Here is a 24,673-nt window from a genome sequence, read left to right as displayed (position 1 = left end):
CAGACAAACCCATAGCACTAACGTTAACTTATGTTTCTTTCGCACAATGTTTGATTTCACAGATTACCCGTTGCATATATTTACAGAGAAAATGCACCGGGTAATCTAAGAAATCATAGTACGAAAGGAATGTTATGATACGTGGATATTCTACATGTATGTTTGTCTGGGCTCCGTGAGTGTTGTCATTTTAACACTAGTATTGTAACATGTTTGATGTGAATATTAAATTCATTTGACAATCGCATATACCGAAGTGGAGAGATACATGTATATCAGGTGTTGACGTACAAGTAGATTGCCACCCCTGCATGAACAAGCAGGATTCATGGTTTATAATCATATGTGTCAGTTTAATATTTTATAACCAACCAAATTTTGCATTGTTTTTAGATATAAGATTCAAATCGGCATGTTTCTGGCCATGAATGCTATCATAATATGAATGTATGCAAACAACATGCAAACAAAAAAGGGAAAACGATTAAAAACGATTCAACTGGGATTGTACAGGTACTAAAGAAACATCGTACACGTATATAAATTATAATCGCCAGGCCGATGTTCGATGTACGTTTAGTAATACATTCACAATTATAAACAAATTTAAGATGTGCTCTTTGACATTACATTGACACCTACAGCGCATAAAGAACACGACACTTGCTGTGCGTTTTTTTTGCAAATCTTACCAATTGGATCCAATATAACGGAACTTCGAATCTGAATTGTCCCTTTAAATTAGGGCTGTTACGAGTACCCGAGTACCCGGGTTGGAGAAGTAACCGGGTCCGAAAATGTGTACCCGGGACGGGGTACCTGTCAAAATAGGAAAAATGTTGTCACACGACTGTGTCGATGTAAAACTTCTATTAAAGTAGTACAAAATCCCACTCATTATATCAGCTTGTTAGATATTGTGTTTTTCTAATTAATACAGCTATAAAATTGTCGACTGGTGCATAAAAATTGATACCACAATATCGTTCTTGAAGCATACTCCACTCAATGCCTTGACTCTCCCTCGGTAAGCCTGTCACCCCACACAACAAACAAGTTAAACGTAAAGAAAGCTAACTTACAACTATATGATTTATGTTTGTCGAGTACCCGGGTACGGGTGGGGTACTAAAATTCGGGTACCATGGGCCAAAATTCAGTACCTGTGACAGCCCTACTTTAAATTGCCGATGAAACAATTTACAATTTTTGCTAGGTTAATAAGAAAAATATCACGTTTTTATATTTGAAGCATAGCTTTCATCGGCGTCGCCATCTTAGGAGAAACTATTTGAGATCCGATTGTGTTCCATTAGACGGTGCCACCAATGTAGTATTACTGGTACGAATTCGCAGAAGGAACGCATGGTCTGTCTTTCTAAATCATTTCATATCCCAGTGAAACGGAAGTGTGTTTCTTTTCCAGAATGGAGTACGGTGTTCGTAGACAGTTCAACGTGGATTGGTTGAAAAATTATAATTGGCTTCGGTATTCAGTGTCCGAAGACTCAGTATACTGTGCACCATGCTTCCTGTTTGGCTCTCGCAATGTCGACGCAAGAGAGAAAACGTTAGTATCAACTGCCGTGACGAAATGGTCAAATTTGGGGAAATACATCAAAAGGCATATCATAAGTAAATGTCATGACGGAGCCTGTAACAGTGCAGATCAGTTCATGAGAATCCATAATGGTAAAGAACCTAGTGTTCTCAGTCAGCTGGATAGCGGTCATGCTGCTCTTGTCAAGAGGAATCGACATTCCCTTCAAGCCATTATTGAAGTCATCATGCTTTGCGGCAGACAGAATATATCCCTCAGGAGCCACGATGACGAAAACAGTAATTTTATGGTGCTCTTGAAAGATCGTGCAGTAAGGGATCCTCTTTTGAAGGCACATTTAGAGAGCATATCTTCACCCAAATACACATCCCCGGCAATACAAAATGAAATAATAGGACTGTGTGAACAGGCTATTCGCGAACACATAGTTGAAAAGTGCAACAACGCTGTGTGCTATTCTTTTCTAGCCGACGAAGCAACAGATGCTTCTACAATGGAACAGATCGCCATGGTGGTGCGCTTTTATTCCGAGTCTGATAAGATGGTACGAGAGGATTTCATCGGTTTTGTCACAGCAGAATCAACAACTGGCGAGGCACTTGCGACGAAATTCATTGACGGACAAAGGAATGCTGGATTGAACATTCATAAAATGAGGGGACAGGGATACGATGGGGCTAGTAATATGTCAGGGCGTCACAACCCCGTCCAGGCTAGGATTAAGGAGGTAGTTCCCGAAGCCATATACATCCACTGTAAAGCACACTCGTTGAATCTGGCAATTGTACATGCATGTAGGGAAGTTCTCGTGCGGAATATGTTTGATACTGTCCAGCAAATTGGCTTTTCTTTCAATTATTCAGCGAAGAGGCTTTTGGCATTCCAAGAAACTCTGCAAAACGATGCCGTAGCTAAAGAGGAGATGGCAAAGCGCACCAAACTCCAAAACTTGTGCGAAACCAGATGGGCCAGTAGAGCGGACGCGCTATACACCTTCAAGTCAGCCTTCTCGACAATCGTTGATTCGTTGGAAGTACTTGAGCACGAGGGCGACTCAAAAGCCAGAAGCTACCGCTGTAGTATCCTAAAATTCGACTTCATCATCTCGCTAGTAGCCGTCGAGTTTGTTATCCAAAGCATTCTACCACTCAACAAATTGTTGCAAGGCAAAGAGTGCGATCTTGTGGAAGCCTCGAAGGAAGCCAGCGTGTTGATTGCACAGCTTAGGGCAGAGCGCATGGATGATGATGTTTGGGACGCCCTATACCAAAAGGCAATTGACCTCGCCAGTCCACATGACGTTCGTCCGTCACGACCGCGAATCGGCGGCAGACAAGAACACAGACCTAACCAACCTGCGGAGACAGTCTCTGAGTATTGGAAACGGGCGTTATACATACCATTTATGGATCATCTGACCATGGAATTGCAAGATCGCCTGCTGTCAGCAAATTATCGGTTCCTCGCACAATATCTCATACCGAGCTTACTGGGACAGTTGACAGCAGGACACGTAGATGCGATCTACGAGGGGTATAAGACTGACCTAAGCGGTGACAGGGAATTGTTTCGTAGAAAGATCTCACGATGGAGAACAAAGTGGTCCGTAGCAGATGATCCCAAACCCGTCGACCTTCTCACCACAATCTTGGCAACAAACCGCGAGTTATACCCAGACATTTTCACATGCTTGGTCATTCTGCTGACGATGCCCGTATCAACTGCTTCGGCAGAAAGATCCTTTAGTGTGATGCGGCGCGTGAAAACGTACCTCAGGTCGACAATGTCGACTACCCGCCTCTCTGGACTAGCCATGTTGCATTCGTACAGACATATGCAATTGGATATCGAAGATATTCTCGATAAGTTTGCTGGGAAAAAAGGCCGGACAATGGATTTTTTTTAAAGATAACTCCTTGTCGCAGAAATAGATCAAACCAGTACATAGACTGTACAGAAAAGTGAAAATAATGTTGTAAAGTCCATTACATCGACGCGAACTATCAGACAGTTTCATATGTAATTCAAATATACAGTCGGAATTATTTCGGAGCACAATCATTAAAAAAACACCAGTAAATAAATAAAGAGATGATGAATCTTTTGAAGAGAGGTGCAACTTTTGGCATTGTATCAAATATACTATATATCAGCTTATTCCTGTTTTCAGTCGAGTGATGTTTTGTCAAAGCGAAGTGTTTTACAATAAAATATAAGTGGATGGTATTCCAGACTTATAATGTAAACTAGAGCGTCAATAATAGAATTAATTACATGTTAAAATACATCTGTGAAATAAAGCAAATTACTCTCTGGAAAGCTTCCTTAATGATCACAAAGTTGCTATAATGATTTTCCGCCGGGGGGCTTCGCCCCCCTGGGCCCCCTACCAGGGCGCTGCCCTGGACCCGCTGGGGGCCTAGGCGGCCCCCCAGACCCCTCGCCTAAAATTGAACACTCGCGCCTATGGCGCTCGTGAATCCAAATAACAGAGCAACCAGTTACGCCCCTGGGATTTGTATGTGGCTTGGGTGTACTAGCATATTTAGGGTCACGTCTATTGTCAGCTACTTCAGAAAATGACACGCCTTTCTTTAAAAAAACCTTTCTGATTAGAATTGTGTTTGTCACACGTTTCTGTGTATGAATTATTATCACAAAGTATCGTTTCCGAAAAACCCCTTTCTTTAAAAAAACCTTTCTGATAAGAATTGTGTTTGTCACACGTTTCTGTGTATGAATTATTATCACAAAGTATCGTTTCCGAAAAAACCCTAAGAGCCTCACTTTTACATGTTTTTGTGGTTTCCGAATCCCCCTTTCGTGCTCATTTCCCCGAGCTTCAAACACACGTGCGTCATGGCGGTGTTCAGCCCGAGAGCTCTGGGAAATAGGACGGTTTGTTACAGTGATCACAAGCTCTATAGGTGGGGAATTGTGTACTCCACTATCTGTCTGGTTATTAGGACCACAGAAATTAACAGTCACATGTGTGTTGTCAGTGTTTTCCCTTGTATTACTAAGTGTTGTAATGGAAGCTGATTCTGTACTTACAGGTAAGTCAATACCTTCATTACAGTTGTTAGACCCAGCGTCACTACTGTCATATGTTTCTATTGACATGTCAACATCGTCCCTTGGATAATATATAGGCAACTGTTGTAAAGTAGTGGACTCCCCAACATAACCGGTACTATTTTCGGTGAAGGACCACCGTGTCCTCGGCGTACCCCTTGGTGTACCCATTCCCAGCTTATTTCTAATACTATTGAGAGTGTTGAGAAAACTAGCCATTTTGAACATTCAAAATACCCCTTCCTCTCCAACAACAGAACAATATTTTATTTTTGGTCAAAACGGCACCACTTTTGTAACAGGAGCGTGTTGGGCCCGGTTTATGTATGTAAACAGCACCCGCCCTGTGTACCGATGCAACCCAGGTTCGATTGGGTATGATGTACTTGTTTGTTGAGGAGAGGAAGAAGAGACACTTGAATAACGATTAACAATTTATTAGGAATAACATAAATATTTACAACAATTAACACATGAACAGAGACAATAAGCCTAGGCCTAGCCAACAAATAATACTACATTCTACAACCGACGCCCCCATACCCGACGATACCTACGAAACTAAACCCATCCCGGCCCACTCCTAACGTTATATACCTAAAACCTAACCTAACTATAAATACATATGAAGAGAAAGTGACAGCACGCAGGAACTCAATCCGTCAGACTGCCCAGTCTACAAGTAAAACCCTCAATTTATCACCCAATACGAACCTAAAAAACCAATCACAACACAGGACTGACAGAGGTACACGGGTAAGAGGGACTCTCACGAGAAAGCAAGAAACAACTACACGACGACAACAACATCAACACAGACAAGGCACGTGAATAGAGTACAGCAAGGGTCACAGTGACAGTAAACACACACAATACACAACATAGAGACAAGCTTAACTGGTCAGCTTACCCTGACAAAATACATACAGGAACCTCCCCCGCTACAAAAGTTACCACATTAACCAAAACCTATCATACTTATGGGATATAGTCTTATTGATCATGCACATTGTTGTCATTTATCCGTATTTTCGAAAATCCATTGGGTCCTATCGACATGTCCAAGTTTAGTAATTAAGCAGCCATTACGTCAGACCAAAATATCGTCAATTTTAAACGCACAGAAAAAGCACATTGTTTTATCTAGGCCACTACAAAAGTTACCACATTAACCAAAAACTATCATACTTATGGAATGTGGTCTTGTTTATCATGCACATTGTTGTCATTTATCCGTATTCTCGAAAACCCCATAGGGACTTTTTGAAAATTGGAGATTCCCGCCGATCTATCCTGCGGTGTGCTTGACTTTCATACTCAAAATACAAACACTTGGACAGCAAATTGTGATATATTTCATATTGATGACACTTCTGCGCTTTGATATTAATAAAATTAAAGCACAAAATTGGATCTTGGTGATGATTTCAAATAGAAATTATCGATAATTCTGTGTCTGGTTTTCAAGTTTTCTCCAATATGGCGTCTAGTGAAGACTGAACCGAGCGACCGCAAAGGATTGTGGGAAGGTCAGGGGCCACTATGTAAACACAAGGGCAAATAAAGAGCTGCCAATCTCTGTATATATGTCTCTGTTATTACATACGGTCTTTGTCGATTGGTTTAAAATTCAAAATTAAGTAGGGGTTAAAATTCAAAATTAAGTAGGGGTTACCTCCCTTATAAGGCTCCTAACATGTTGGTACGGGTCGTGTTATTCGTATTTTTGTTTAATTTTCATTTCAAATGGATTGACTTTATATATATTTCATTGCCAACTGCCTGATTACATTGAAATAGGCATAAACATAAAATAGGCATTTAAAATATTTAACATAGACACTGGTCTGTAAGAATATAAGAATACCTTCCAATATTTGCTGCTGTATTTGATGTAGTGTAAATGGATCTAGCTAAAACCATTAATTTCTGTATGATGTACGTAATCTCAACGAATTGTAGAATTTTACTAAATACTATTGAACCTATACAATTTTACTAAATACTAGTGAACCTATAGAACTTTACTAAATACTATTGAACCTATAGAACTTTACTAAATATTATTGAACCTATAGAACTTTACTAAATACTATTGAACCTATAGAACTTTACTAAATACTATTGAACCTATAGAACTTTACTAAATACTATTGAACCTATAGAACTTCACTAAATACTATTGAACCTATAGAACTTCACTAAATACTATTGAACCTATAGAACTTTACTTAATACTATTGAACCTATAGAACTTTACTAAATACTATTGAACCTATAAAACTTTACTAAATACTATTGAACCTATATAATTTTACTTAATACTATTGAACCTATAGAACTTTACTAAATACTATTGAACCTATAGATTTTTACTAATACTATTGAACCTATAGAACTTTAAATACTATTGAACCTATACAATGTAGTTATTTGGATGTAATTGCGATATTATAGTTCATTTTTGGAAATAAGTTTATAATTTTTTCAAAGGAAATTAAATGGGATTTTCAATAATTAGTTAAAGGTGTTGTTTTACTGAAGTTAAAGTGTATGTGTACATTAGATCGATTCATGGTGTTTTACGCTACAATGGTGCACTAAAATATTAATTTTACAAGTTCACTTTCCCAAAATATAAGCTTTAAGTATTATTTTGTTAAATTTACATAGTAGATTAAGGTAGATTTGGGTAGATATGGGTGGATTTGGGTAGATTTGGGTAATTCGTCGTGCCCAGTAGCGTAAAACCTTAACGCTACTAACAACTGCAAAATTGTCGAGATAGCTTTGCTACGTGTAGTTGCAGTCTCAAGCTCCGGGCGTATCAGATTTAAAATAAATAAAATACTTTGAAACGAAAATCTGTATCGTTACCTATATTCCCTATCACAGAATGAATTAAGCCTGAAGCGCGGTCTGAACCTACGACAATCCCGGCGCATTCGTCGTCTCCTTAACGCGTAAGCGATCGCCATCTTGGATTTGAGACTGCACTTGAGCTGTCTCAAATATTTGAGAAGTTGAGTTGAGATTTTCGGGGTAAGTACTTTGTGAAAGCCAAGTTGAGAAAATACTCAAGATCGAGTTTGAGTTCAAATCTCAATTTGAGCTCAAATCTCAGTTTGAGATGTTTTGTGCAAGCGGGGCCAGATCTATAACAGACCAAAACAATAAATATCTCTAATATCACCCTACACGGTGACTGCCCCTGGAAGTTGTGATTATAGAATGATGATATCGTGTAAGTTTCAGGGTGAATTATGGCTCGCAAATGAACTCTCAGGAAATTGTAAATAAATAAATTATTCTAAACAAACTCAGCAATACCATACCTCTTCCCACAATTTAGAATGTATCAATTCATATTAATCACAGTGGTATAGTTGAAAGAAAGAGTAAGGGGCAAGAAATTTTCCTTTTTTATTCAAAGGTGCTGTTGCAGAACCGCCCACAGCGATTTCTTGAAATCGACTATATTTTCCAGTAAAGCTATGAAAAATACATATGGAACAAGATGTTATTTTCCACTTGACCCATAAGCGCGCCCATAGCGCCATCTACTTCACTTTTTCGTTTACAAGCATACCTGTGTTTTTCACAGACCCATAAGTGGTATTTCTGTTTGTCACTGAGAGGTTTTCTCATGACTAGGTACTGTACATACATTGTAGTTTAAAATGATAAACAGTTGACCATGAAAAAACAAACGAGTTTAGTACATGTACAAGATGACGTAGAAAACCAAAATTCGAAAATTTTCATCAAATTCAAAATACCATTTTTAAAATCAAGCGGCAAATTCGGCACGAAAATACGCGAGTACTATCGATGTTAGTGTTTTTAAAAACATATTTGACTATCCCTCTGTATACCAGCAAAAGAAAGTCGTGCCGAATCACTGGATAAGGGCAGTAATTCAATGTTGAAAAATGTATGTGGAAAAAATGCACGGGAGATACAAGTGGTCCTTGTCGTACACAATAATATTGTATTGATTTATTATGAAAATGATTTGATACAATGTCCATGGCAATGTATTATGTTCTACTATGTTTAACATACTTATAGTAGTTCCGTATTACGAATGATTCATCATTTTTCTCACTTGACCATCTTCGTCTTCAGTACAAAAGTTCCCTTTGCCACTTGGTCTTTTGACTACTCGCCGCGAATGGTGCTTGGCGTGTTGTTATAATTGCTGTTACGTTTTACAATTCTATTTAGTTCAGTTATTCTGTAGTAAAGTTGTCTTTGTCTCAAATAGGAAAATGGAGAACTCCTGTGTTGGGTTGGGATGTAAAGTTAAGTTCAAGTATAACCAGGTTGGCGATGGTAAAAATCCGCGAAAAATTCAGGACTGGATGAATGATGTTCTCCTTTCTGAAGGTGTCATACTTTCTGAATCAACAGAAGCAAAGATGTGTCCAAAATGCTTTCTCAGATACCTCAAGAAACGTCCTGCATCCGAGAATGCCAATGAACCGGAACGGAAAAAAGCTTCCGTAGACAATGATGATTCTGTTGACGAATCTGACACTCTGGACGGGTATCTTTCTGTAGATGATTTATACTATGGCCCTTCTTCGAACAGAAAATGTAGCATTTGTCGAACTTACAACATGAAGAGTTCTAGCTGCATCAGTGAGAAAGCAAGACACCAGCTGCTTATCAAACATAAACTGTACATGCCTGAGAATTCCAGGGTGTGTTCAAGTCATCTTCTTGGTAAGGATATCAGTCCTGACATTGAGCCGGTTTTGACAGGGAGGGATAAACTTGTTAATCACTTAGCCACCAAGGCACCAGCTGTTATCAACGATTTACTCAAAATCATACAGAACATGTCCAATAACTTGTCACCGTTTGTATTAAACTTCCACAACATGGATGATGAAGATTGCCAAGCTTGGACAGGCTGGGATCGTAATCAATTCAATCAAATACACGATGCATGTTCCGAACATATTACTGGTACAAAAGCATTGTCATCTAAGAATACCCTTCTGCTGTTTTGGGTTAAACTCAAAACAGACATATCTTTCACTCAGTTGGCTTCTCTTTTCCGCATTCACAAATCGAGCGTCAGCAGAATTTTCCAGATCGTTACAGATGCTCTAAATCAAGCCGTAGTTCCCACACATCTTGGTCCGGATCACGTGTCTAGGGCGCAAGCGTTGGATCACAATACAGTTTTCACAAAAACATTCTTCGGTAACAAATTCACTGTAATATTGGATTGTAAATATATATGAACATGAGTTTCAGCGGAAAAGTTACTGCGGTAAAAAAAACCGCAACTACGTGAAGTTTATGAGTATTGTGTTCCCTAACGGTTACGTTCTTGACACTGTCGGCCCATTTCTTGGTAGTGATAATGACGCCAAAATCACTGACAAGATACTAGCCTCATTACAAAGTCTGTCAGGTATCATAGAGGAAGATGATCAGGTAATTGTAGACAGGGGTTTCCGAGACATTTTGAGCAAACTATCAGACGAGGGATACGAGACTCGCATGCCGACATTTCTCAAACCTGGACAGAGTCAACATGATGGTATAGAGGCAAACACAGACAGGTGTATCACTAAAACAAGATGGGTGGTCGAAAGTTATCACTCTCGTTTCAAGCAATTCAGATTTTTTAAAGCTGAACTCACATCAAACTACTTCATCAAAAATCTTGAAAGTCTTCTGAAAAGTGTCATGGCATGTCTGAATTGTCTACGTGGACCCATATATCAGCCTTCATCAACAAAAGCAGCCGAAGATGAAAAAGTTGCTCTGGAGATGAAGTCACTTCTAAACAAGTCAAACATCCTAGCAGAGCGTGTTGAGAGAGCCAGACCTATCACGGAGAACCAAATCCCAATGGCAGAAGCTAGAGGCAGCCCAGCTTGAGTTCCCACGTCTTGACCAATAATATCTAGAAACTCTGGCATGTGGGACGTACCAGGTGAAGTTGGCCCCCGGATACATATCGGAACATTTGACAGCAGATGGAGATTATGAAGTCATGGCATACCAACACTCTTCTGAACTGATTCGATGTCAAATCCGATCTCGTCATAAATCGCAAACAAAATACAACATATGGATCCAGTACTCAGTTACCGAACAACCACCAATACAGAATTACTACTGTACGTGTCCAACCGGTCAGAGGACTGTTGGTATGTGTGCTCATATCGCCAGTGTTCTCTTCTACCTTGGGGTCTATGTCCATAGTCAGTCTCGAAAACCACTTCGACCAACCAAGTTTATGCCACTGATGAAGTAAATAGCCAGCTAATACATATAATCCAGAATGTAGGGAAGATACTACATTGAATGTTTCTGTTATACACAACGTAGCGTCATTGTCACTCTTCAAAAATGATCGACAGTGTCTAGAATGTAACTGTGAAGGAATATAATACTCATATATATATATATGATATTAAGTTCTAAATACACAAATAATACATGATGAGCTGTAATCAGCAAGAACAAAGCACATTAGTTGTACAACAAAGTCATGGAGATAGGAAAATTGGTAAAAGGGACTAACATTTTTCTTGACAAAAATCTTGAATGAAATAGTTTCCTTGAAGGCGAATTCGTCCAATCGTGTTTACTATAATATTTCAACGTATTTCTTGTCCGGACGAGAAGTCTTCACTAGCATGCAGTACATTCAGCACTCTGATCTATATGAAGATTTATGGGGGGTTGACTAATAGAGGTTGCAAAAACGAGGCATATCCAGTAATTCTGAAGCGCAAATTTTTTTGTCATGGATTACACAAATGAATGGAGATATTTTCTATCGACAAAATTCGATAGTACTCGGGGTTTGAATTAGACAAAATGCCGTTTAAACGTGCATTCAACTTTATGAGAAATATCATTTTTTATGTTTGATGTCAAATTTCACAGAAACTAACGAAAAGATTCATACAATCGATATCCGATTACGTTGCCCGATATATAAATGTAATTTTAGTACAATTTTCCTTACAAACAAATAACATTTTGACCTTATAAATAGACTTGATAAAGTGTGCTTGTGAGTATTTACGACTTTGGTACAAAATGGCCTCGTTCTGGCATGTCCGGAACGGAACAAGGTTTTCATATGTAGACCTACTATCAGATGCCCCATGGATATGTCTATCCGGGCATTAGGTAAAGGATCGATTTCCTTCGTGGGCGGTTTTAGAACATTCCTGCAACAGCACCTTTTATCTAACCCATTTGTATGTCGAAGCGAAGCCTAGTGGAGAGTAGAAAAACTACGGCAGGTAATCCAGTCTATGTATTTTCGAAGCGAAGCCTAGCTAACTCCTATGGTGGCAAATTTCTGCCATCGTGTTATTTTAGGTCGCGTTACGGTAACACGACTTGTCGAGATAATTATGACGACAAGTCGTGTTATTAACATGGCAAGTCGTGTTATTATGACGACCTGTCGCGATAATTTATCACGACTGGTCAAGTTAGGTTATCGCGGATCTCGACCGAAAATGTGCTTTTGCCCAGATATGCCATCTATTTAACGTTGTCGAGATAAGTTATCAATGGACACCCAGCCGTATCGGAACGTCTCGGGCTTTACACTGATATTATTACGCAAGGCTGACCGGGAACAGTTGCTCTGACCTAAAATACAAATGAATGAACATAAAATGTGTTTTTTTTTTTAAATCCTGTAATATTCAAACAATAATGTAGACTTGTAACTATTCATTCAAACTAATAACTTATTTACCAAGTGCTATATTAGCTAAGTCCCTACCGTTACCAAACGGGATATGCACGAACCAAAGTCATTAAGATGTGTTTATCTATGAAATATTTGATCCCTCGACTTTGGTACCTCTTCCTATATTTCTATATAGATGACAAAGGTCTTTGCCAAACCCCTGTGACAGTTACAAATGGTTTTGGCTAAAGCGGTCATACTCTAGGTCTGTTTACAATATAGCAATTAAACTTGGCTTATTCATTAAAGCCGTACATAAAAAAAAAAAACCTCCATTTCCCCTGTGGATGGATATTTGTCTCCCATCCCCTCCACTTTGACACCCAAATCCACCTAACCCCGTTCATTAGTCCTCCCGACACTCATAAAAATCGGACTTGGACAATATTAATGTCCCCCGTCCTTATCGAACATCCGATATATACATGTATACATAGAAAATTATAAAATTGGAAACACTTTTGATCAGTAAAGCATGAGAACTTTAATATTGGTTTTGGAGATAATTATACACGTTTCCAAATGGTTTTGGCTATATCGTGTACTGGCCATAATTGAACACACTACCATAAAAAATATGTATGACGTCATAAAAGACAACCAAGCTGTTATTCAGGAAGTCATATTTTGTTACCAAAACCATTATTGTACAAAGCATCTGAAGATTGAAGAAAATAATTTCCGATTTTATTACATGCATATAATTAATGTATATGGACCGTGGGTTGGAAATGTACCAAAACCATGTGCTTTTGTATGTCTCTGAATTGTCCTAAAAAATAAAAATTCTTATTTGACACCCTACTGAAAATTACGTTCATGCAAAAATGACATTCAACTGCTATAGCCACCATTCTGCCGCTCGGATCCAATTGGTAGAGCGCAAGATCTGTAATCAGGCGCCCTGTGCTCGACCCGCCGATACAAATGGTTACTTAGGACTGTTACTATTTCACGATACTAGAAATGTGAAAATTCCACACAGCTTGCTAATATTTCGTATTACATGGAAGTAAATGTATATCTTTGTTATCTTACAGAAAGATGAACGGAAATCACTACAATGGAGCTCGTTGGAGCTACATTGACCATATCCCTTAGGCCCCGGGGATGTGATACTGTCGGAAATGTCATAGTATGAAACTCTTATCCCATGGTTATAATGTCATTCAAGTTTAAATGATTTCCAGTAGAAAATAAATTAAATATACCCAAAAGTATCATTTTCCTATATAAACTTTGCCCCTCCCCTGGGGCAAACGTGGAGACTGGAGGTCATGAAATTCACAATTTTGATAAAGCACCCCAAGACCCTTGAAGAGTATTGGTTTTCAGCATATCTGGATCTGGAGAAGAAGATTTTAAAATGTTTAGCCCATCGACCCCTTTTAGTCCCGCCCCTCAGAGCCCCTGGGATGAGAACCTTATGATTGGCAATTCTGGTGCATATTTCACCAAAGATAGTTCATGCAAAATTTCATTGAAATTGAATCAGTGGTTTTTGAGAAGAAGTTGAAAACGTAAATTGTTTACGGACGCACGACGGACGACGGACGACGACTTTGTCTCAGGTGACATAAAAAGTTGATACACGACGGACGACGAACGACAAATGACGGCGGATGAAAACAGATGAGAAATGGTCACCTAAGTTTACTCAGGTGAACTAAAAAGAGTTACACAATATTAGTAAAATAAACAGAGAAGAAAATAAATGTACGTCTATATTTGGATATGGTGGTAATAGGTAAAATGAATATTTTAATGTGTCAGTTAAGAAATGGTGCCAACCAACTTAACTAGATTTTCCTTATTGTATGTGGATGTAAAATAGAAAAGTTCTCTCATTTTTTCTTTAATGCCCATTATATACTGATGAAAGGCAAAGTTTATACAAGATGTACAGTTTAATAATTAACATGGCTGTCACTCAAGATATGACTTTAATATTGGAAGTACTTATTTTACAGATGCACAGAATGAGTATTTGTTGGAGTGTGTGCATGAGTTTATCAATGCTACAAGAAGGTTAACGATTTTAAAATGTTATTCATGTAATTTATTTTATTTTGATATTCATCCATAACATTATAATAGTGTTACTATATAACATAATTTGTAAAATATACATTTTGTATAATCATATACATGCTCCTGAGTAATGCCCTTATGCGGCCGTTTTAGGATAAAATACAGACACTACTTAAGTGCAAAAACTTTTGCACTTAAGTGCAAAAAAATTAACATAATGGCAAAAAATTACATAATGGCAAAAACTTTTTCACTTAAGTGCAAAAACCACACAATGCAAAAAAAACTCTTTTGCCATTATGTAGTAATCTTTTTACATTATGTAACTGCGCACATAAGTACAAAAAATTTCTTCGTATCCCTCTCTTCAAAATGGATCGTTCCAGTAATACTAGAACTCTTTAGCACTAAACAACACAAATGTTATCCCTTGTCTGCGCATGTCGGGTGACCCTTAAATACATGTATGCCATAGGAAAATATACGCCATAGGGGTTTTCGCACGCCATAGCAAAATGTTAACGATATATACACAAAATAACCAAAATAACTTGTTTTTTTTGCGTTGGTCTACCTCTTTTACAGGTTCTGATGAAGTTTCATTAAAAAAATGTACACTTTGTAAAAAAGTTGGTCTTATTTGCGTAGCCAGGATGAAGCGCTTTGCACTACTATTCATACGTCAGGGACTTTCCTGCCTATATAAATGGTACCGAATATCGGCACCGTTCCCAATTAGAAAAAACAATAAAAATTCCCAATCCGGAAAAAAAAAATCCCAATCTTGCTGCCGATTTTCTCAAATCCGGATTTTATTACTTTCGTTTTGTTTGTTATAAATCACCGAAATCTGTATCGCTTGAGCGTTTGAATAAGAAAGGAACATAGTATTGTTATTTACAAGCGTTCAAATGATGTATCCGCTAGAAACAAAATGTCTCACAACGGGAAGTATTATGTGAGGAAGGTTCCGAAATATAAGCCAAGTTCGACGCTTATATCAGCGTTTTTTTCAAAACGACAAAAACTTGATGTTAGTGTCGATGCACCAAGTAATGACGAGACAGAGTGCAAACCGACTGACGTCGGTGATAATAACATTAACAAATTGTGTGATGAAATAAAATCCGTTACTGGCGATAGCGACGGCGCAAATATCTGCAAACAAAGTGAAACAGTTTCAGTGGAAGTAGCTGTACAGACTCCAGTCGCTATGGTTGCCTCCACGACTACCACGCCACTTCAAAAGAAAGTTCAACTCAGGGAGACACGGGCCGAGATTGATTTTAAGCCAGCTCACAGTAACATAGATCGGCGGCGATTTGACATGAACAGATATACTGTCAACTATCCTTGGCTTTACCACACCTCGGAAAAAGGATACCTTTGTAAGTTGTGTGAATTAACATATGGCTGTAACTGTTCAGATTCAAGCTCTATGAGTGTGATAAGTGTTACGTCTCCATTTATCTCCCCAGGCCTTGAGACATTGGGTACACATCCATCTCGATTATTAGATAAGCATGCAAACAGTACCCCACATCTGAAGGCATCCAAAATAAATGCAGAAGTGAAAGTGAAAATTGGTTTGAAACAAAAAATGTCTGTACTGGAACAGTTGTCAATGAAAAATGAGTCTGATCTTAAAGCTGAAAAAGAAAGGAATGCAAGTGTGTTGAAAAAACTGTTTCAATCAATATACTTTATCATCAGGAAGAAATGGGCCCAAACAAATTTTGAAGATTTTGTGAGATTTGTTGCAAGTTTAGGTGTAGAGGATATTGCCAGGCATATTGAAATCGCACCACCACAGGCTACTTACCTATCAGTTAAAACTGCCACAGAATTAATTGAATTAATAGGGGAGAACATTGAGCTCTCTACGCAAAGCCCCATTTTACAGTTTGCTAGCTGATGAGAGCACCGACGAGGCCAACAAAACACAATTATCTGTGTTTTGCCGCTGGTACCATGAAAGTCACTCCAATTTCACAGACCACTTCATGGGTTTGGTTGAAGTTCAAAAGACAGACAGTGCCACCCTGATGGATGTCCTCCACGGTTTTCTCATAGCAAAAGGGATACCCATTGAAAAATGTCGGTTTGTTGCCTTTGATGGCACCAACTCGATGAGTGGCATTCGTACTGGTAAGTATACTATTCAATAAAAAATGAACTTGTAAAAATAATAACATGAGAAAGAGAAATAAAAACAACAACATTAGATTAAGTCAAAGATGAGCACTTTTAAGATTACTGCCTATATCCTCAAACTGTCTCCATGATCAAGTTAATAATTTATTATTATTAGTTACAGTGGGATTCACTCTGTCACTATGACTGTGTTGAAATATTAATTGATTATTTAAATTATATTGTAAATATTGTTAAATAGTATACATGCTCATTTATCAATATTTTTCTACATATCTGAAACATTTCATTTCCAATTTTGTAGGTCTTCAAAGACGATTTAGGAACTATGCACCAAAGAGCCTGTACATCAACTGTCGCTGTCATCGCCTTGCCCTCTGCCTTAAACATTTGATGAAAACATTTCCTTTACTTGTTGAGGTAGATGAGGCTTTACTTGCGATATGGAAATTGTTCAAGTACTCCCCGCAAAGGTTTGCTGTGCTGCAAGATGTTCAAGTTGTATATGGCATGGACAAGTTGATGTTGATCAGGGCTGCTACAACTAGGTGGTTGTCACATGGCAAAGCATGCGTAAGGTTTATTGAGAGGTACGAGTCGGTGCTTGATGCTCTGGACCAAATATACCAACAAAAACGTGAACCAGAGGTATTTGGATTGAGATCTATTCTTGTACAGAAAAATGTTGTTGCCATGATCTGCGTGTTGAGTGATGTGTTGAAACCACTGAACCATCTCAGCCTCTACCTCCAGAAAACAGATGTTGTACTGTGCAATGTGGAAGAGAAAGTGAAAGCAACAGTAACTGACCTGGAAGTCATTAAAGAGACTTATCTTGAATTTCAAGAGAACAATCATATTGGGGATCAGTTATATGTCAGTCGTCTTTCAGAGTTGCTTCTCATCATCAATGAAAGAACTGATCTGCAAAGGCGTCACAGAGGTCACCTTGAGAACCTTGACATCAAAGCATTTATTAAAGATGTTGCTGTTCCATTTATAGACAGTTTGATTGGAGAAATCAATGATGCTTTCTACATGCACCCTGTGTTTGATGCTTTTCGGAAGGCTCTGGATCCTAGTATGATCGAAGCCAATGCCAGTGCTGTTGATCTTCAAAACCATGGAAAGGTACTATAAATATCAAGTAGGCCTATATTCACTCCAGTTATGCTCTAGAATTAGAAAGAATTGAACTTGTTGATTTTTTAAATCTTTATTTATTGGAGACCAACACAGTCCTTGTTCAATTTAAATACAATAACTGATCCTTCAATGATAGTTTTTGATTCATTATTAATATAATCATTAACAATAAGTCAGACATTCACAGCTGTTTTGACAAGTATTAAAATGTTAATCATAATTAAACGCAGTTACCTCGACTCATCCTAGACATTTTCTGTTTATTGACTTAAGTTTTTTTTACCTTAGGAGGCATTGACTGTACTTTGTGGACACTATGGGGAACCTGGAGAGGACATTTTCCAAGGTCATGTGACAAGATGTGAGAGGGATCTTGATCCAGATGCAACTGAAGCTGAATACTGTGCCTTCAAGCATCAAATCAAAATCATGAAAAGGTCAGTACTAATCGAATAGGAAAGTTAAAAAAATAAAAAAGATTAATAATTAAGTATAATCAACATCATTTCATTACAATAACTCTTCATATGATAATAAATTTCCTGAACTACCAAAGACTTTACTGCTGAGTTTGATTAATAAAGACTATGAACCTGATCTTCACTAAAGGTTTATTAATCTGAAATAAAGTAGTTCTGTATTTGCTACATCACTTCAAAAATATTTTGTATAGGCTAATATAAAATTAATTTAATTAAATCATTTGTTCATTGACATGATCCATAATCATACATGTATTGCACATTGCAGAATTTTTGCAAAAATCATGAAATAATTTTTTTACAGAATGAAAGCCAGAAATCCACAGCCTTCCAATAGTAATGAGGGTGACCAGGTTAACAATCTGCTGTCAATGTTTTTAAAAGTCTCTGGGGATCCTGTACTCCAAGAATCTTTTCCAATGATGTGCAAGCTTCTGTACCTGGTGAACATTATTCCAGCATCAACGGCCTCAGTGGAGAGGAGCTTTAGCCAAATGGCTTTGCTAAAAACCCCAATGCGCAGCAGATTGAGTTGCAAGTCAATTAATGCAATAATGCGCATTAACATAGAGGGAGCCAGTACCCTGACGGAATATGAATTAGAACAACTTGTTCAAAACTTCAAACTTGCAAAAGATCGGCACTTGTCCCTGTAAAGTACATTGTACAAGTGTAATATCAGTGATTAAAACATCAAAACAGTATTAATTGGTGTTAAAGTTGTTTATTTTGTAATACAGAAAGTTTTACAAATTTTCCCAATTACCCCCTTTTACGACGTAATTTTCCCAATTTGATGATTTTTGGCGATTCCCAAAATACCCAGGAAAGTCCCTGTACGTGTTTCTGCACGCCATAGTAAAATTCAAGAGTTGTTTGTGAAAAATCAAAGGATTTTTCAAATTGTATGTGTATTATACATGATATAGTAAAGTTTCATTAAACAAAAATGTGTATTTTGTACGAATTTCGGTATTTTTTGTCTATCGTAATTTCAGGTCAATTCAAGGGAAGTAACTCTTACAAAGTCCTCAGAGACATGAAACTGGACCAGAATGGGTATTAAAGGTGTTTATCGCTTATAAATTGTGTTATTTCGCAGTGTTTTGATTCTATTACATATTGAAATACCTTTTTTTTTACCAAAAATTGTTTTTAATTATGTATTTTAAAGGCATAACCCTTACATTTACAAAATGAACAAAACCAGATTGGACACTATTAAACACTTTTAATTTATAAAAAAAACAAAGATATTAATACAGTCCATATACTTCAACTTTGAAAACCAATCATGATTTATTGTGTTATATATTGTTATCAATGGCAGATATATAGTTTTATATACAATAAAGTAGTACACAAAACATTTAAAGGAATTAAACATTTAAAAGGAATCGGATATTTATATTATTATATTATATACACAAGCAGATAGATCTGAAATCAAAATATTAATATGACACAGACAAAAATAATGATAATGGAAACAACATCAATCATAATGTTTACATTTCTAACTCGCAACAATAAAGTTGATTGAATAATAAAATAAAATATGATTATCATGAAATGATTCTAGTTAATAGTTATACATTTTTAAGATTAATCGCTTGAAACATATTGTAAATTACAAAGCATAACATGACATATTAAAGATGTTTATCAATTTCAATCAATTATACAAAAAATGGTCGTCTGAAAGCATGGAACTGGGTCCTGAGTCCTGAGTTGTTGAAATGCACTTGGTCACAGTCAAAGTACTCTAGTAAGCAGTTGTTCATTTATCTTCTTCCGTTGTTTCTCAAAAGAGGTCGTTGTCAGGCCGGGGGACTTGTCAGAGCTACCAATTAAGTCGCACAATCTCTGAAAAGTACACCTGAATTCCAGCGTGATGTAGGTCCACCTGCAGTGTCGGAAATCTCTGGAACATGTAGCTGGGGATAATGTCGCCGAGATGTCATTTCCTCTTAGTTGGATGAGTACAACATCAGGGTTGTACTCTATCAAGTCTCTAAGTAATTGTCTTTTGATCGAATCTGAACGCATGCCATCCTTCCCGAAGAATCTGACAGTGCCAGGAACATGCATAAGAAACACTAGTATGAATAAATATAACATTTCATAATAGTGGACAAGATTGGAAATTAAATTTAAATACTAACTTTGACAGTTATGATTTTTTTTTATATATATATGTAACTTGCATTTTGGGAATTACCCAACAAATAGAGATTTTGATATTTTCTTTTCTAAAACACATTTGTTATCATTATTTTCCTTAAGGAAACCTTAAGTGCAAAAAACTTTTTTTTACACTTAAGTGCAAAAAACTTTTTTTTTTACACTTAAGTACAAAAAACTTTTTTTTTTCACTTAAGTGCAAAAAACTTTTTTTTCACACTTAAGTGCAAAAAACTTTTTTTTCACACTTAAGTGCAAAAAACTATTTACACTTAAGTGCAATAAACTTTTTTTTACACTTAAGTGCAAAAAACCTTTTTTTTTTACACTTAAGTGCAAAAAACTTTTTTTTCACTTAAAGGGTTTTGGACACACAGAGTATTTTTCCATTTTCTGTTAGCCCGACCCCATAAATGTTGTCTGACACAGGTTTCCCCTCGCCTTACAAAGCTGTTTATCTATTTTAGGCCAGTAGGGGGATATTGCTGCTGGCTGAAAAATTTTAATGAGCTAGGTGGTCACGTGGTCCGACGCGTCATCTGGTTCACAACACCAGTATCACTAGGCTAGGATCTGCCTTGGTATATGCATTTATAGAGGGAAACTTCAAAGAGCCCCATATTATTTTGTAAACATTTAAAGCAATGACATTGAATGTCCTGATTTTATCATCTTACATGTTTAGATTTTCTTTCCACACCTCATGTCTGTAATTGTATAATCAAAATAGTAGACCAGCGGACAATATCATAACCTTGGTAATTTACTAATATCACATGTCATTATTTTATTTTATTTTTATTTTAAAAACTCAAATAATGGCATATACACTGAGGTGACAAAATGACCTCACTTGTGCAATCTTTTTACGGTGATTAATTTTCCTAGCCTTGTTAACCATTTAATTTTTGGCATAATCTGATAAGATTTTGTACACTTTTAAGAACATGTTTTACCATTTTCTGACGTAATATTAACATAAAAATATCCATTCCTAATTTTGCAAGATAAAGATTTGATAAAAATGCAGTAGTTTGATTTTTATCTGAGACGAAACATGTTTTTTGTTGTACATTGAACTTTGAGGATTTCCTTTGTACACATTCAAGAATTTTTAAATATTGGTTGAAATTAAAGCGTCCAGATAATTTTTTACTATCAGTTACTGTTCTGTTCAATTTTACAGTAATGTACTCAAACAACGTCCTTTTTTGACAATTTCCTTAGAGAATGTTTTATGAAGGTTATGAAGGAAATGTATTTGATGCGGTGAAAATGTTACGCAGACATTCGTAATGATTTGATTAAAACATATCATTTTAAATACTATAGTATCTTTAAACGTATTCAGTTACTCAAAGTAGAAAATATAAAAGAACTTAACAAATTAGGAAAATATTTATCACTAGCAAATAAACTAAAGGAAAGATTTTTTACAAGACTTTAATTAGAATATATTCATTTTTAAAGATTATTTCTCTGTTTCCCTGTAACAAATCTGACTAATTAGCTTATTGAATTATAAATCATGTAAGAGTGGATGCCTTTGTCCATTAATGTTATATACTATTTTATCCAATAAGTTGTAAAACTTATGGAATAAAGTTGAATTTAATACAGTTGTTTAATGAATAACGGGATCATCACTGGAGTACATGTAACCAATTCACTGTTGTAACCCAATATATTAATGTAAAGTATTCCCACATCACAAAACCTTTGGTAGATAGTGTGTAAATAGTGATTTAATGCGACACACATTTTGGTGTTTATAACGTTAGTTATACTATCATCTCGGCAGCAGTGAACCTGTGACGTAGGAGGCTGACCGACCTCGTTATCAGAATGAAATTTTGCATATAGGTCAGTTGTCCAGATGGGCCCATGTTGTGCCCGGTATCTCAGCGTGTATATACACAAACCTAGGAGTGTGAGGGTAATTTGACTGGTTTTCATAAAACCAACCTATAGACAACTTTAACCTTTTTGTGTCTAAAACCCTTTAAGTGCAATAAACTTTTTTTTACACTTAAGTGCAAAAAACTTTTTTTACACTTAAGTGCAAAAAAACTATAAATTTAGCCCTAGATTATCATCCATTTACATTATCAGTCCTGGGCGGGGGGAGGAGGCTTTTACTTTATATTTTTTTACTAAAAAATTCCTGTAATTGTAAATATGTCTAAATTAATACATAAAAGCATGTGAAGTGTCCTTATTCCTTCACTGTTTACATTATTTTAGTCATAAATGTTACAGTTAATCCCATTTATTATGCTACACTTCCGGAAATGTCGATATTCGCAATGACATGTGATACTCTTTGCAAAATAGGCATATTTCTTTAATCAATACTTGGGGTGTGACATAATAATTCAACCAGCACAGTTTCAAGCTCTGGTTTCCAGCTTTGCATTCAAGTCAAATGCAGTTGCATTTATTTCCACAAAAAGTAAGTAAATTCATAGATATTTGCGTGGTAAAGACAGTATTATGTAATATTACCATAACTTGTTACCAAACATATACTGGAAGACGTGGTCAAAGAAGGTCTACTGTAAAAAACCTTCTATTATGGTTTATATTTCACATTGATCGATTGTACCATTTAAAACCAACAAAGCTTTTTTTTTTTATAATTGTTTCACTTCTATATGTACGGGTTACTTCCCTCATCACTACAGCTAATTTCGATAAAATTGTTTACATTCTATCTTTATATTAATTGCCGAGCATTTGTTACAACTGTGGACACCTCCATAAAATTCGTGTCTCGGGCGACATTTGTCGGTTATACTTTATTTATTTATTTATTTATGGGTTTTACGTCCGCTATTACGGCCTTACGGCCTTTCAGCTGACGAGTCGCTCGGTTACAAGATTAAGAAGCCGCCATATTGTTTACGTATCGCTAGGGCACACTGCGACAGTATGCATGATTTGATTGGTCGATACGAAATTGATAGAACTTCGCCCATTGGTTGACCAATCATTAAGTGCAAATAATTTTTTTGACACTTAAGTGTAAATCTTTTGCACTTAAGTGTCAAAAGAACATAATGGCCATTTGGCTTTTTTTGCACTTAAGTAGTGTCTGTATTTTATCCTAAAACGGCCGCCCATACTTATGGACGCTTCATGGTCATAACACTCATCTAATGGTATATATCGCAAATTATTCATATCATTGTAATGAGAGATAAGTTATTTTTCTAAATAACTTTACGAAAAAGTTGCTATTTGTGTATAATCATTTTTGTGTGTCTTTGTTGTTTTTGATGTGTCTTTAATCATTTCATATATATGTATTTCGCATTATGTATACGCATGTAAAGCCCGAGACGTTCCGTAAAGGCTGGGTGTCTAGGACTCTCATTCCTCACAGGACACTCATTAGGCACACCCTTATGGGGGGGGGGGGGGGGGGGGGGGGGGGGGGGGTGGAGGTCCATAGAAGAACGTTGTTGTTGGCTTAAGTACAAAATCTGATATACTCTCTCTCTCTCTATAATACTATGTCAATCATTATGTTGGTATGGAATGTATATGGTGTGTATGTGAATTAGTGAAATCTGATTGAAATCATAATTATGTACTATGTACCAACAATAATCCACGGGATAAGTTATGATTTCAGCTAGGATTTACTGTTGTATGGAAAGTTATTGTGTTCGTGTATGTAAATGTTGTATTATATGTCTTATGTTATTGTGATGAGTTAAAAAACTTAAGCAAATAAAGAATCTAAATAACTTAAGGTGGTGGTGAGCTGGGGTTTGGACCCTGGGGTGGCTATGACAACAGGGATATCCTGAGAGTACCAATTATACATACAGGTACATGTGCATAACTTGTTGTGTAGATTATTATATGTCTCTTACACAGCATAAATGAGAATATACGAAACTTCTGATTCTTGTTTCTTGATTATGTACTATGAAATGATTTCATGGTTGAAAACACATATATTAGTTAAGTAACAATACATTGAATATAAAATTTGTTTTGTCTGATAAAGTAATAAATATCAAAAGATATGTACTTATACAGTGTACTTGAGAAAAAAATCTACAAACAATCATCAAGGTCTAAGGTAGAATTAATCATTAATATAAAATGTATATTAATTACATCTAAATAAATAAATGACAAGCATCAAAATTTGTCAGGAAGATAAACATTGATTTTGCACTATAATGAAATCTTTTTTTAAAATTAATTATAAAAAACCCACTACAAATCCAATTGATAGAGTTTGGAATTTTCTTGTGCAATTATATCATATCAGAACTGCAG

General features: G+C 36.5%; 2 protein-coding genes across 2 annotated transcripts; both read left to right on the top strand.

Annotated features, from left to right (window-relative positions):
• The first annotated feature begins 1,427 nt into the window (after positions 1-1,427).
• Positions 1,428-3,467, top strand: LOC117318859 (zinc finger MYM-type protein 1-like). Its single transcript, XM_033873788.1, has one exon. It carries the CDS (start codon positions 1,428-1,430, stop codon positions 3,465-3,467), a length of 2,040 nt encoding a protein of 679 aa, XP_033729679.1.
• An 11,878-nt stretch (positions 3,468-15,345) lies between these two features.
• On the top strand, positions 15,346-18,901 carry LOC117318867. The gene is made up of 5 exons (XM_033873797.1): positions 15,346-16,077; positions 16,274-16,559; positions 16,870-17,696; positions 18,000-18,148; positions 18,498-18,901. The coding sequence occupies exons 1-5, from the start codon at positions 15,346-15,348 to the stop codon at positions 18,847-18,849; spliced, it is 2,346 nt and encodes a 781-aa protein (XP_033729688.1). The 3' UTR covers positions 18,850-18,901.
• The last annotated feature ends 5,772 nt before the right edge of the window (positions 18,902-24,673 follow it).

This window comes from Pecten maximus, unplaced genomic scaffold (assembly GCF_902652985.1).
Source record: "Pecten maximus unplaced genomic scaffold, xPecMax1.1, whole genome shotgun sequence".
Taxonomy (NCBI): domain Eukaryota; kingdom Metazoa; phylum Mollusca; class Bivalvia; order Pectinida; family Pectinidae; genus Pecten; species Pecten maximus.
Note: the sequence above shows the minus strand (reverse complement) of the source record. Positions and strands in the feature narration are given on the sequence as shown.

What these genes read in the sequence shown, in the direction of transcription:
- LOC117318867 (XM_033873797.1), top strand. Translation starts at nt 15,346, where the DNA reads ATGTCTCACAACGGGAAGTATTATGTGAGGAAGGTTCCGAAATATAAG. An exon ending in AAGCTGAAAAAGAAAGGAAT is followed by an intron (nt 16,078 to 16,273) that starts GCAAGTGTGTTG and finishes TTGAATTAATAG; the next exon opens with GGGAGAACATTGAGCTCTCT. An exon ending in GATGAGTGGCATTCGTACTG is followed by an intron (nt 16,560 to 16,869) that starts GTAAGTATACTA and finishes CCAATTTTGTAG; the next exon opens with GTCTTCAAAGACGATTTAGG.
- LOC117318859 (XM_033873788.1), top strand. Translation starts at nt 1,428, where the DNA reads ATGGAGTACGGTGTTCGTAGACAGTTCAACGTGGATTGGTTGAAAAAT.